Genomic DNA, 12,182 nt, shown 5'->3' with positions numbered 1-12,182 from the left:
TTCTACCCTAATTTATACCGTCGTCATCAAATCAATCGTGTTTTGTGTTTAGAATTTATTTTGGGTGTGTACATTAATTGGCAGCGATTTCTTAAAGCAAGGGGTACATTAGACTTTGACCAGGTTGACGTCATTACGCTTAGGGTGGATGAGAACCTTTTGGGGTCCGGAGGCCCAGTAAAACCAACAGTACACAGCAGATTGAGATCAACACCTGAACTTACACGTGGCGTAATTATTCTGACAGGTGGCAGAATAGGACGTGCTGTATAACATCCTCTTGCTGTTATATATAACAGGGAAGTTTTTTTTGGTTGGTGTTTAATTAGATCCTTCTTCTTTAAAACCCTCTTTCTTTATCCCAACAAACAAAATTACCAAACCCCTAAATCACAGAACTCTGAGAAGAAGATAGAGATGACAGGCGAAGTTCCAAAAGAAGATGGTGGTGGTGGTGGTGTTAGTCTTGAAGACTTGAGGCAGAAAATGGTGGATTTCGCTAAAGAAAGAGACTGGGAAAAGTATCATAGTCCGAGAAATCTTCTTCTTGCTCTGGTAATTATTAAACCCTCCTCATAAACCCATTTTCTTAATCTCATCATACCATCATGTTTTAGTCTTATAATTATGATTTTTTGATGTTTTAATCAAGAACCCATGATTTTTAAACTTTGATTTTGGATTTGAAAATCATCAGATTTACTGTATTATTGCTCTGGAAAGATGATACTAGTAGATAAGAAAGAAAGAAAGAAAGAAAGGCAGAGGCTTTTTTTTACTATTTTAAGTTTTTTGGGTTTTGTCCTTTGAAAAGTCACTTTCTCTTGTGCCCAAAACGATTGTAAAGATCTCTTTTTTATCTCATTACCTGTCTCTGAAGATGTAGTACTAATTTCTCTGAGTTTCAGGTTGGAGAAGTGGGAGAGTTATCAGAGTGTTTTCAATGGAAAGGTGAAGTACCAAAAGGATTACCAGATTGGAAAGAAGAAGAGAAACAACATTTAGGAGAGGAATTATCAGATGTTTTGTTATATCTAGTCCAACTCTCTCATTACTGTGGGATTGATCTTGGTAAAGCTGCCCTTAGAAAAGTTCATCTTAATGCCATTAAACACCCAGTCAATCGATACATTTCACAAGACAAGAAGGAATCAAGTTCTGATGACGATGAGAAGAAGATCACAAACCCAGACAACAACAATAGCAATTGCAATGAAATCTCTGAAAATTTACAGAATTAATCAGTTTTTTCAATACCCTGTTTGGGGTATTTTATTTTGTTTGGTAGGAGGTTAAGGTCTGTTTTTCTGGATGACCACCCTCTGTGGTGGTGGAAAAACTCTTTCTGGCAGGGATTTGGTGGTGAAAAAAGATTCAGAAAAATACATTAGAATGAATTAATGTTAGTTTAATTATTAAGGTTTTGAGAGATTTTGTGCTTGTGAAGATATGGTATTAAAATGTTTACTTGATGGTGAATATTTCGTTGTTTATGATTGTTGACTTGAAAATCATGGGTGGGGTGGTAAGAATTTAGAAGAAGAAGATAATATAAAGAAATATGTTTTTTACTGATTATTTTCTACTGGTAATGCATCACGGTATCGCAGTACCTGCGTCATCTACCTCTGTAGAACGGGATTATGCATTGAATTTGGTTCCTCCAATAATATGCTTCGAGGATTCCAAGTTGCAAATAACACTGCAACCTGGAATCTTTTAGTTCAAAGCACCATGCCAGCAGCCAGCATTACTGAATATTTTGGTCCCAAATTCTGTATATATATTCTTGTGAGAAAGGGATGGTGCCACTGTGCTGGGAATCCGCATCTTTGGATGAGGCCTTCTTTTTGCAGCATAAATACATACTGTGTTAACTGGCGGGCAAATACTGTGCTACACAGAGCTCATACTGGATATGTAGCTTGGTATTGTCCTTGTTAAGAAAACGGCACAGGCACAGCTACAGTTCTCTACCTTTGTGCAACAACCACCACCACATTATAGTCTTCAATGTTGCCATCACTAAAGTAGTCACTTACCCATCACCATGTTGTCCTCCACTATACCACTTTTAATGAACCCTGAATGAATTCTTGTCTGTTGAAAGGTAAAAAAAAAATCTGGAGGATTTCCGTATTTCCAGTGGTAATTGGTACTACTACTTTCTTGATAGGAATTTGGTTGTCAAGTGATGTTGGTTTTGGTAGACCTATAGGTCTTTCTTAAAGGCCGAAAGTGCCAAATGCGACCAGAAAAACAAAAAGTTACTTTGAGAAATCGTTGGTAAAATATGGGACAAAAATCGATTGCTTTGTTTTTTCAGAGGATAAAATGTCACGTGATGGTCAGGATTGCATGAATCACAATTGCACTCACAGTATTGAGGGCACACCTTGTAAAAAGTGCTCGGTTGTTGTTGAGGGACGAATATATTCTGATTCAAAAATAAATGAGTGATTGCAAGGCTTTGGAGGTGGCCAAACATGTACCAGATTCACCCTGCCTTTAAACCTCATGCTTTATGCCGCTTAGGGACTAAAACACTTTCACATAATTTTAACTGGAGAACCATTTTATCAAGGTACAAGAACAGTAAAAAAGTGTTGGCGTAAAACAGACTGCTCGTACCGCTGCAAAAGATAACTGATTACTCTATTCTTCTCTGCAGGAGATCCAGGTGGATGGGCAGAAACCTACGTTTCTAATTTCCCACTCAGACAGATATTTGATCATACGTTCTTAACTTTCAAACTTCTTTATATTAAAACAAATATACAATTATGATTGTGGTTATGCTTTCGAATAAGTCATTTTCTGTACAGAAAACAATGGAATTGTAGAATCGAATAATACATGCTCATTAAAGTTTCTTTACCAACTTAGGACTATGCTGATACCAAAAATTAGGAACCTGGCAGTGTTTATGGTAAACGTTCTAACACTCGCTGCAGTGCCTTTTTGATGCCCTCTTGATCAAGTGTAGTCTCAAGATGTACTTCTTGCACCTGATTTCACATCATAATGTTTTGTCAATTCAAAGAATGCAAGGCGATTGAAAAAAAAAATGCATCGAGCCCAACATCTGTAAGGAGATGAAAAATTATCTTTATCTGGAGTTTGAAGGGGTCATTAAAAACAAAATCATTTGCATATCAGAGGGTGACTAGTGCAGAAAAACACTTGAAGCAGGCTTTTGCTAACGGATAGTGTCTAATTGGAGAAGACAACCAACAGTTAGTCTTACCTGTCTGCCAGCTCGGGCAAGGAGGGTGAACTGATTATCAACAGCAGGTGCCTGTATTTAAACAAAAAGCAAAAATTTGTTTACAACAATTTAGAAACGTAACTGAACTCTCAGTACTGAAATTCACTGTATTGCATATTTGAGAAGCGTAATCAGCAACTTACATTTGAAAGCCAAAGTTGTAGATCTGGTGAAACAACACGTTTCTCAAATCCTTGCCGACTGATTTTCACATCAGTTATTCTGTAGAAACATTGTATAAAATTTCACTCAAATATTGTCTAACTACATACTGTATTTGTTAATGACTTATATGCTTAACTTAATGGTTAGCGCTGACATAGAATTATGCGAGCATAAACATGTCCTTCAATGGTGGGACTAGGTTTCTAATGAATTCTTATAACTAAATCTGAACATCTACTGAGAAAACACACAAAGAAAAGAAGTGAAAATAAGAAAGAGAAAAAGAAAAAGAAAAGAGAAGGGTAAATGGAATTTCCAAGAAAATACGAGTAAACCATTGAATCTCGGTAAAATACCCTGTGTGGTGGTGCATCAGCACCAACAGTACATGGTCCGCTTGAACTCACTGCGGGTAGTATGTATAGATCAGCCAGAAAAAGGATTCGGGAGATGTTGACATTTGAAACACTTTGACTATGTAGTACTTGTACTTACTTTGCACATGAAATAGCGTAAAAGTAGATACAACTACAAGTATTACGAAGTCAAATTGCATTAAATACGGTTCAACAGAGAACACAGTATGACAAAAAGTGAACAAGTACAAAGTAAATAAATAAATCTTACCCATCTTCTTTAAGTAGCTCTTCGCATATGCTAGCAAGTCCAGGAAGAGGTTCAATGTTGACATCGTCGGATGCTGTAGAAGAATCAAACCCTGATTGACCCTCCTGTAAAGAGCATTCAGTGAACGAACTTATTTCTGATGTTCAAGAGATAAATGTAATACGAACTTAACCACCAATCACTTAATCATGGCCATTCTATATATACGAGCGCCCCACCTGAGGAATCACTTTGTCCAATGTCTCTAAAAGAGGATCATCCTCCAACTGTTTGATTGACAATGTAACCCTCAACCTTTCCCTGTGTCATGCAGATGGTCAAAATCCTAATAGGCGACTAGACTGTTGTGCACATATCAAATACAAAAACGCAACTTTAAAACATGTGGAAACACACCTATCTATTTGAATAACTTTGGCACGGATTTTTTCACCCTCATTTAGGATGTCTCTAACATCCTGAACCAAATCCCAAGAGACCTCAGAGACATGCACTAGTCCAGTAATATGATGGTAACCTGCACGCCATAAATATAACCTGCTATCATATTCGGAAGATACAGTCATGCAGATTGTTTATTCAAGTAAAACAAAGAACCAATACTTCAAGGAAAGTACCATCCGGAAAGAGTAGGTGAACAAAGGCACCATAGTCTTCAACTGATCCCACCCTCGCGTCAAAAATTTGCCCTACTTTGATTTTTCCAGAATACTTTGACCACATGGCTTCCTTCTCAGAGAAGATCAGTTTTCTGTCCTCTTCACTGGCTTGGGTTACCTTAAGATAGACACAAATGAACAATCAAGAAAACATGACATCAAGTTTTCCAACTTTGTTTAGCATTTTTTTTTCTTCAAGTTATCAGTCAGTTGTATTACTAATGACAGTACTTTCTTTTTCTGTGAATTCCACGGTGATGCAACCCAGACATTTAAGGGACCACAGAAACCTGTCTGCCAAAGTTCACACATACACTGAAGGCACTATCATCCTCCATAAGTTATCAAGTATCTCCCATACAGATCACATAACCATATGGTTCCAGATTAAACCAGCTAATTTTGACCTCACAAGAGATACTACTAAATGCTTACATAGTAACATATTCAGGATAGATAAATATGAGCCTGTGGTGTTCAAGATTTACATGCAAGAAGATATTCCTATTACAGCAGATGTGTTTCTAATGTACTAGAATTGTAAAGTCGTTGGGTGTTGATATCACCCAAGTTGAGAACTCATCATCACCTAATTAGCAACCGATGAAAAAGAGAAAAAATATCCTATGTTTCTAAGGCTGTATCAATTTGAACTACATGTCCTTGATTTATTTTGGTTGTAGTTGTAACCCAGTTAAGGGAGAGGCCTTAAAGCAAGACCTAGATTACGATACCAATATGTTTAACAATAAATCAAGGTGCATCAACATACATAATTAATCTGAGCAGTTGATATACCTTCACCGAAATAAGTGAACCAACCAGATCTTTCGCGATCTCTTGCATAGATTTGCGGGGTTCTGCATAAGATGTTTGTATTAAGAACATAATTCTTCAACTACACTAAAATACACCTAAATCTAATAGGCAAAAAAAACTGAACAACCCACACTTCTCAAAATTAAGTAAGAAAAGCACAAACACTGATGCATGAATTCGTGCTACTATATATTTTACATGGCATTCACAACAAAACATTTCTTTAACTTTTTTCTGTCTACAAGAATTTGAAAGCAGCAACAAAATGCACTAAACAGTGATGCTGGGATTATACGTGACATTTTCACTACAGCATTCGGTTAACTTTTCTGCATCTACTATAATCTGAAAGCAGGAAATTTGCAAGGACTTTAAATCCCAGGTAACTAAGTTAATTTGGAAATTGGTGTCCTACAACCGGTCAATTCTTGTTTGTTCTAGATCATGTTCCAATTGGTTATCAAGTATTCTAGTTTCCAGATCATTTGTTAGAAATGCACACTTGGTAACTGACCTCGAGCAAAGCCAGACATATACTTGAATGGAAAAGCAGAATTCGATTGAAAAACAGTAGCTCAAATTATAAGTTTCAGTACCTTTACAAGCATGTGAAGGACTCAACAACGGATAGGGAAGAAATCCAAGTATTGTATAAAACCGAACCAGCAAACCACCACCATTGAATCCTTCAACCCTACCCTCATAGATGGATCCCTTTTCTTTGTATGCTCTTGCTGCCTTCCAATCATCAGACCTCTACCTCTTTGCAGAAACTATAAGTATTAGATTCTAATACATTTTAAGACTTAAGAACCAAACAGACTACTGTGTACCAAAATGCGGCGCCTAGGCCTTCCTAGGCGTCAATTAGGCGCTAAAGACATGAACTTTATTTAATTTCAAGAACCCCAATCATACAATTCTAGCTCATTGTAACTGAAATTATTATGAATTATAAAAACTTAAAAAGAGAATAATTAAGAACACACCCGAGATTGCCGAATGTCTTCTTCAATTGAATTTAAAGCTGATTCTTCTTTAGGGGTTTGGCTAATGCCTTGTTCATCTTTAATGGTTTCAGTACCATCAGAGACTGAAACTTTTACAGTAGAAGAAAAGGGTCTTTGGGAAGAAGAAGAAGAAGATAGAGAGTAGTTTTTGGAGAAAGTGGAAAATGGGTATTTAACAGAATTAGTTAAGATTGGAAAAGGATTTGATGATGAAAAAACTTCATTTTGGCAAAGAAATGAGACAGCTGCTGGTGAAGTTGCTGCACTCAACATTGTGTTTTCTTTTTCTCTGTGAAGATTGTACAACAACTGGATGTTATAGGTCCGTCAGAGACACAGAGAATGGATAAGAGTACTTTGGAGCTGGAGATGGGTGTGTGACTGAGTCAGTGAGTGAGATTTCATTAACGTGGGTGAAAACAATTGGACTAGTCTTTGGATATCCAGTTATCCACCTTGCCATGTGGTAGGTTTTCTTCACCTATGTTAAAATGGTTTGACTGTATTGTAAAGTCAACCCACTAAATAACGTGGCATTAAAGTCAAGTTAGCCTCTTTTCATTTCCAATTACCCAAACAATCAAGAATTCCAAACCCAAACCCACTTCTCTGTCTTTCAACAGAGAATCCTTTTAACTGACTTCAAAACAATCCCTTTCCTTTCCCGCCCCAACTTTCCCACCTTAATCAAATCTCTAATACACCCACCAAGCAAAGAATACTCAATTCTCTTAAACCTCCACACCATTATAAGTACTCCCCTAACAATCACATTTAATCACAACCCAAACACACAGACTTATTCACTACTTGCAATCTTCTACATTTCTCATTTCATTCCACATTTCAAACTCTCATTTCTTTTCAAACAACAATGGCAGTAGAAGAAGCGCAAACAACATTAGAGAAGCAGAACCCAATAACACCAGAAGCCGGCCAAACAAGTACATCACCACCACCACTACCACAATACAAATACTCGAAAAGGGTTCTTCTTAAAACGATTTTATGTCGAAGTGACGAAGGTTTAGGATTGATAGGACAAAGAGTTGTAGTTGGTGGATGGGTGAAATCATCAAAAGTGGTGCCGCTACATGACGTTCCTTCGTTCCGAACGACGTTGATGACAAGACCGAGAGATGTTTCATGTGTAGAAATATTTCAATCTCGAATTCCGCTTTTTCGAACAATTTTCAAGGTTTTGAATCACAAGCCTAATGGTTCTGGTTCTCCTGCTAGAGAAGGTTTAGATCAAACTCCGGCTAAACCTATTCCTACAAAAGCTTACTTGCAAATTAGTGATGGCTCTTGTGTTCCAAGTCTTCAGGTACAAAGTAGTACTGCATTTCATCATTTTGTTTTGGTTAATTTTCTTTCTGCAATCCTTATAATCTATGTATTATCATCTGTTACAGGTTTTGCTGCCTTCTTCAATAGCTACTCTCAGCAAATTCACATCTACAGGAACTTCGATATTCGTAGAAGGCGTGCTCAAAGAATCATCCATAGAAGGAAAACATAAAATAGAGCTTCAAGTGGAGAAACTTCTACATGTTGGTTTTGTTGATTCTAATAAATATCCGTTATCCAAAACACGACTACCTTTGGATTTCCTAAGGAACTACTCCCATTTCCGTCCTCGAACTACTACGGTAATTTGATGCCACCATTTCTTCGTAATCTTCAGATGCTATAAGATATATGCTTCACCTATTTATTATCTTACACTTAATTCATCCTGCAGTTGGCGTCAGTTACCAGAATTCGCAGTGCATTGACTCATGGAACTCACACATTCCTCCAAAACAACGGGTTCCTTCACGTGAACATGCCGGTTATCACTAGTATTGATTCAAAAGGTTGCAGTGAGAAGTTTCATGTCGCAACTCATTCAGGAAAAGAGGATAAGAAAGAGAAGCACGAAGCGCTTGTAATGGACGACAACACTGGAAATATCAATCTTCAAGCGGTCAAGGCAGCTATTAAAGAGAAAAGTGACAGAATTGATGAGTTAAAGAGAAGTGAAAGCAACAGAGAATCGTTAGATCTTGCAGTACAAGATCTCAAAAAGGCGAACGAACTAGCGTTACAATTGGAAACACGAGAAAAGAAGCATAATAAATCTTCAGCTCAGTCTGGGGAACTGGGCATCTCTGATGATTTCTTTCATGGACAAATGTATCTGACAGTTTCTAGCCAGCTTCACCTTGAGAGCTATGCGAATTCTCTAGGCAGTGTTTACACAATTGGACCTACGTTTTCAGCTGATAAAACTCAGTCGATGAAGCATCTAGCTGAGATGTGGATGGTTGAGGTTGAAATAGGCTTTGCCGATTTAGAGGTATGTGCGTGGTTTAAGTTCGCGCAGTACATTTTGCAGCATGATTCTTCTTTATAATTCTAAAATTTGTCTTTGCTGTGCTTCCAGGATGTAATGAACTGTGCCGAGGACTACTTGAAGTTTCTCTGTCGATGGGTTTTGGACAAATGCTCCAGTGAATTGGTGTTTGCATCAAAACGAATTGACAAAGAAGTTATGGAGCGCCTACAATTAGTGTTGTCAAGCTCATTTGAAAAGATCACTTACACACATGCTATAAAGCTATTGCAAGAGGTAATTAAAAGATTGATAGGTTGAATTTTATAGGAAATGAACTTGAACAACAAATGGGACTTGACTGTTTCCGTTTTACAACAGGTTCCAGATAAGAAATTTGAATCTAAGATCGAATGGGGAGTAGCTTTAACTGAAGAACAAGAGAGGTACTCCTAATCCTGCATATTTCTGCACTATTTTCTCTGGAGATTCTGCAACTTAATCAAATCTTTTTGTGTGTGTGCAGTTACTTAGCTGATGAGATGTACAAAAAGCCTGTCATAATTTACAACCACCCGAAAGGACTTAACCCATTCTTCGTCCGTCTAAATGAAGATAGGCGAACTGGTGCAACGTTTCAAGTTGTCTTACCAAAGGTATGTAAATAGCTTGTCATTTCAAGTGGATGTATGAAATGCCTGTCATATGCGTAGCGTTTCATTAATGAGTTATGACTGAAAGCTGATTAAGTTTTGTTTGTAGACTGGAACTTTGATAAGAGGTAGCCAAAAGGAAGAGCGTTACGATATTATCAGCAAACGGTGAATTTTCTTTAATCCTGTTTGTGCTCATAGCGTAGCTGCATTTTTACATACTAACTGGCTGAATGCAAGTTTATGCAGGATGAACGAACTAGGTTTGCCAAGAGAACAGTATGAGTGGTATCTGGAGCTTCGCAGAAACGGAACAATTAAACACTCAGGCTTCAATCTAGAGCTAGACCATATGGTTCTCTTCTCCACTGGCCTTATCGACATTAGAGACGTCATCCCTTTTCCTAGAAGTTACGGCAATCCGAGATTCTGAGACTCCATGCACTGCGGCTTCTGATTCCTCCTGACAGGAAGGAGCCTGACATACATTTTCATACTTGCTGTAAACCGATGGGCGCATTCTATTCTATTATGCAACTTCGGGGTTTCATTTGTGTTTATACATTATACTATCAACATGTACATTGTACCGTCAAAAAACCATAATAAAGAAGAGATTATTTGGAGTATATATACAACCTCGTAAAACTAGCAAGAATACAAACAGTTCTACATAGAGTAAATTCAAAAGAAAGATGTTTGCAAGAGGAAATTTGTAAGAAGTTAAAAACAATGGGCCAAGGCCCATAGCAACAGAAAGTTGTTCCGCTTTATATACGTACAATTAGAGCATTTGGAAGTAATCCACGAATTTAACTGGGACCAACTGTTCTTTTACGGATGGACGTCCAGACCGTTTGTTAATGGGTACGATGCGGATGGAATTTTTGAAATCCAGTGGATTACGATTGGGCCCGGATGCAACCTTGAAAATCCGTTGGACATCCATATCCGTTAAATTAAGGGTATCTATATAGTTCTAGAAAATACTATGGATCATTTAGGAATTCTTAAGGTGTTTGTTTAGCGTGTTGCCCATGACATTTTTATATTTGTATACGTATATGTAGGTTTTATAAGGAGTCATTTGTGGTGGCTTTATTTTCTTTATTATAAATTTTAGCTCAAACAAATCCATTGTATTATCCATATCCAATCCGTCCATCCGTGCATCAATTAGATGCAAATCCGTTGGATGTTGGATTGGATGCGGATGCAAAATTTGAAATCCGTAATGTATTGGATTGGATGCGGATGAGGTGAAAACCGGTCCACACCGGCCCATGCTCACCCCTAACAATTACTAGAAAGTCTACAATATATCTGAAAACCCAATTCAGTCTTTTATCACCATCTTCTTCTTCCAAGGCTTAGTCTTATATCATCCTTCACAATCCAACATTTACAGCTAGCCATGTCATCTTGATTTAAGGACTTACTCTACGTTATCGAAGGTTGATTCATAGAAGCACCAATTGGTTTAACGCAAAAGATTGGAACCATTAGATTTGAACATTTGAAACAAAATCCAGTGGTCAATAACAGAAGCGCCCAATTACCAGGCGCAAATAACAGAACCGTTAGATTTTAACTTTTAAAATAATGTTGTAAAACTAGAAAATATAAAAGGAGACACAAAGTAGAGGGAGGGAAGAAGAGAGAATTTCATTAGTTGTGTATGGAATACAGAGTTCAAGTCTCTATTTATATAGATAGAGGATTTGGTGCCCAAGGTATGTAAACCCTAATCTTAGACATAAAGGGCATCTTAGTAATTAAACTTTAAGTTTATAACACTCCCCCTGATGACCACTGTGGCTAAATCATTACAAATGTACCAGGAAAACTCAAAAGAGAAAAACCTGAAATTGCATAAGCACATAAAGACTCGAAACAGTGTTGGACACGCAAATGTTGCCTCGTTAAAACTTTGACAAGGAAAACCCAGTGGCACAAAACCTTGACGAAGGAAAAAGAGTACAACTTCACTGCCTTGGATGTAGTAAGAATCATGATGAGATACCTAGTATTACAACTTTACAAGGATCAATCTCACCCCTCCGTTTGAGAGTAATTATTATTGATTTACATAATGGTTTGATTTGTCTCGTGTCTCACGGCGTACCATCTGTTCACCGTGCTTGTATTTGCAATTCTATCACCAAGGAGTATTTTATTCACCGTACTTGTATTTGCAATCTTATCACCAAGGAGCACGTTATTCTTCTAGAGTCTAACAATGGTAGGAGTCCGGATTATGTATGTAGCAGATTTGGTTATCTTCGTCAAGGTTGTTAGAATTAATTATGTCGGGACTAGGGAAACCCATTATTGTTTGCGTCGAGGTATGCCCTCTTGGTAGTGATAATGGATAGAGAAATGTATGAGAATACGTACGAAGTTTTTTTCGGCGTCATTTTCAATATGATTACGGTGTCTTTGCAAATGAAACTCTTTATTGGAGTCCAAAGGACAAAAAGATTATGGCGCTCAATCTGACTGATGAGAAGTTATATTTAGTTTGCTTTTAAAGATAAATAACTTGTTTGTTTAATTATACAAACACGGCAAGATCATAAATACACGGCAAGTGAAGAAGATAACCAAGTGAAGAAGATAATCACGGCAAGATCATAAATACAAGAAAACTTCAAGTCTTCAAAG

At 37.3% G+C, this 12,182-nt stretch overlaps 3 protein-coding genes across 4 annotated transcripts; 2 read left to right on the top strand and 1 right to left on the bottom strand.

Moving 5' to 3' along the window:
- The first annotated feature begins 346 nt into the window (after window positions 1–346).
- Window positions 347–1,493, top strand: LOC113314244 (dCTP pyrophosphatase 1-like). Its single transcript, XM_026563029.1, has 2 exons — window positions 347–555; window positions 909–1,493. Exons 1-2 carry the CDS (start codon window positions 418–420, stop codon window positions 1,239–1,241), a joined length of 471 nt encoding a protein of 156 aa, XP_026418814.1. The 5' UTR covers window positions 347–417; the 3' UTR covers window positions 1,242–1,493.
- Window positions 1,494–2,735: 1,242 nt separating this feature from the next.
- LOC113314230 (30S ribosomal protein S1 homolog) lies at window positions 2,736–6,879 on the bottom strand. Of its 2 annotated transcripts, none has more exons than XM_026563012.1 (10): window positions 6,528–6,879; window positions 6,135–6,294; window positions 5,518–5,579; window positions 4,678–4,837; window positions 4,457–4,577; window positions 4,279–4,360; window positions 4,061–4,164; window positions 3,412–3,490; window positions 3,248–3,298; window positions 2,736–3,008 (listed from the first exon to the last, which is right to left on the bottom strand). In XM_026563012.1, exons 1-10 carry the CDS (start codon window positions 6,819–6,821, stop codon window positions 2,925–2,927), a joined length of 1,197 nt encoding a protein of 398 aa, XP_026418797.1. In that variant the 5' UTR covers window positions 6,822–6,879; the 3' UTR covers window positions 2,736–2,924. The 2 variants fall into 2 exon arrangements, with proteins under 2 accessions (XP_026418797.1, XP_026418803.1); XM_026563018.1 differs by having other exon boundaries at window positions 6,135–6,300; window positions 6,528–6,656.
- A 459-nt stretch (window positions 6,880–7,338) lies between these two features.
- LOC113314221 (asparagine--tRNA ligase, cytoplasmic 2-like) lies at window positions 7,339–10,149 on the top strand. The gene is made up of 8 exons (XM_026563001.1): window positions 7,339–7,875; window positions 7,964–8,200; window positions 8,293–8,889; window positions 8,977–9,162; window positions 9,247–9,311; window positions 9,392–9,521; window positions 9,628–9,686; window positions 9,768–10,149. Exons 1-8 carry the CDS (start codon window positions 7,423–7,425, stop codon window positions 9,949–9,951), a joined length of 1,911 nt encoding a protein of 636 aa, XP_026418786.1. The 5' UTR covers window positions 7,339–7,422; the 3' UTR covers window positions 9,952–10,149.
- The last annotated feature ends 2,033 nt before the right edge of the window (window positions 10,150–12,182 follow it).

Source organism: Papaver somniferum, chromosome 1 (genome assembly GCF_003573695.1).
Source record: "Papaver somniferum cultivar HN1 chromosome 1, ASM357369v1, whole genome shotgun sequence".
Taxonomy (NCBI): Eukaryota; Viridiplantae; Streptophyta; class Magnoliopsida; order Ranunculales; family Papaveraceae; genus Papaver; species Papaver somniferum.
The sequence above is the reverse complement of the archived record's forward strand: the minus strand, read 5'-3'. Positions and strand labels throughout refer to the sequence as shown.

What these genes read in the sequence shown, in the direction of transcription:
- LOC113314244 (XM_026563029.1), top strand. Translation starts at nt 418, where the DNA reads ATGACAGGCGAAGTTCCAAAAGAAGATGGTGGTGGTGGTGGTGTTAGT. An exon ending in GAAATCTTCTTCTTGCTCTG is followed by an intron (nt 556 to 908) that starts GTAATTATTAAA and finishes TCTGAGTTTCAG; the next exon opens with GTTGGAGAAGTGGGAGAGTT.
- LOC113314230 (XM_026563012.1), bottom strand. Translation starts at nt 6,821, where the DNA reads ATGTTGAGTGCAGCAACTTCACCAGCAGCTGTCTCATTTCTTTGCCAA. An exon ending in TCCTTCACATGCTTGTAAAG is followed by an intron (nt 5,580 to 6,134) that starts GTACTGAAACTT and finishes CATCTTATGCAG; the next exon opens with AACCCCGCAAATCTATGCAA. An exon ending in TACAACTTTGGCTTTCAAAT is followed by an intron (nt 3,299 to 3,411) that starts GTAAGTTGCTGA and finishes GTTTAAATACAG; the next exon opens with GCACCTGCTGTTGATAATCA.
- LOC113314221 (XM_026563001.1), top strand. Translation starts at nt 7,423, where the DNA reads ATGGCAGTAGAAGAAGCGCAAACAACATTAGAGAAGCAGAACCCAATA. An exon ending in TCCGTCCTCGAACTACTACG is followed by an intron (nt 8,201 to 8,292) that starts GTAATTTGATGC and finishes TTCATCCTGCAG; the next exon opens with TTGGCGTCAGTTACCAGAAT. An exon ending in TTAACTGAAGAACAAGAGAG is followed by an intron (nt 9,312 to 9,391) that starts GTACTCCTAATC and finishes GTGTGTGTGCAG; the next exon opens with TTACTTAGCTGATGAGATGT.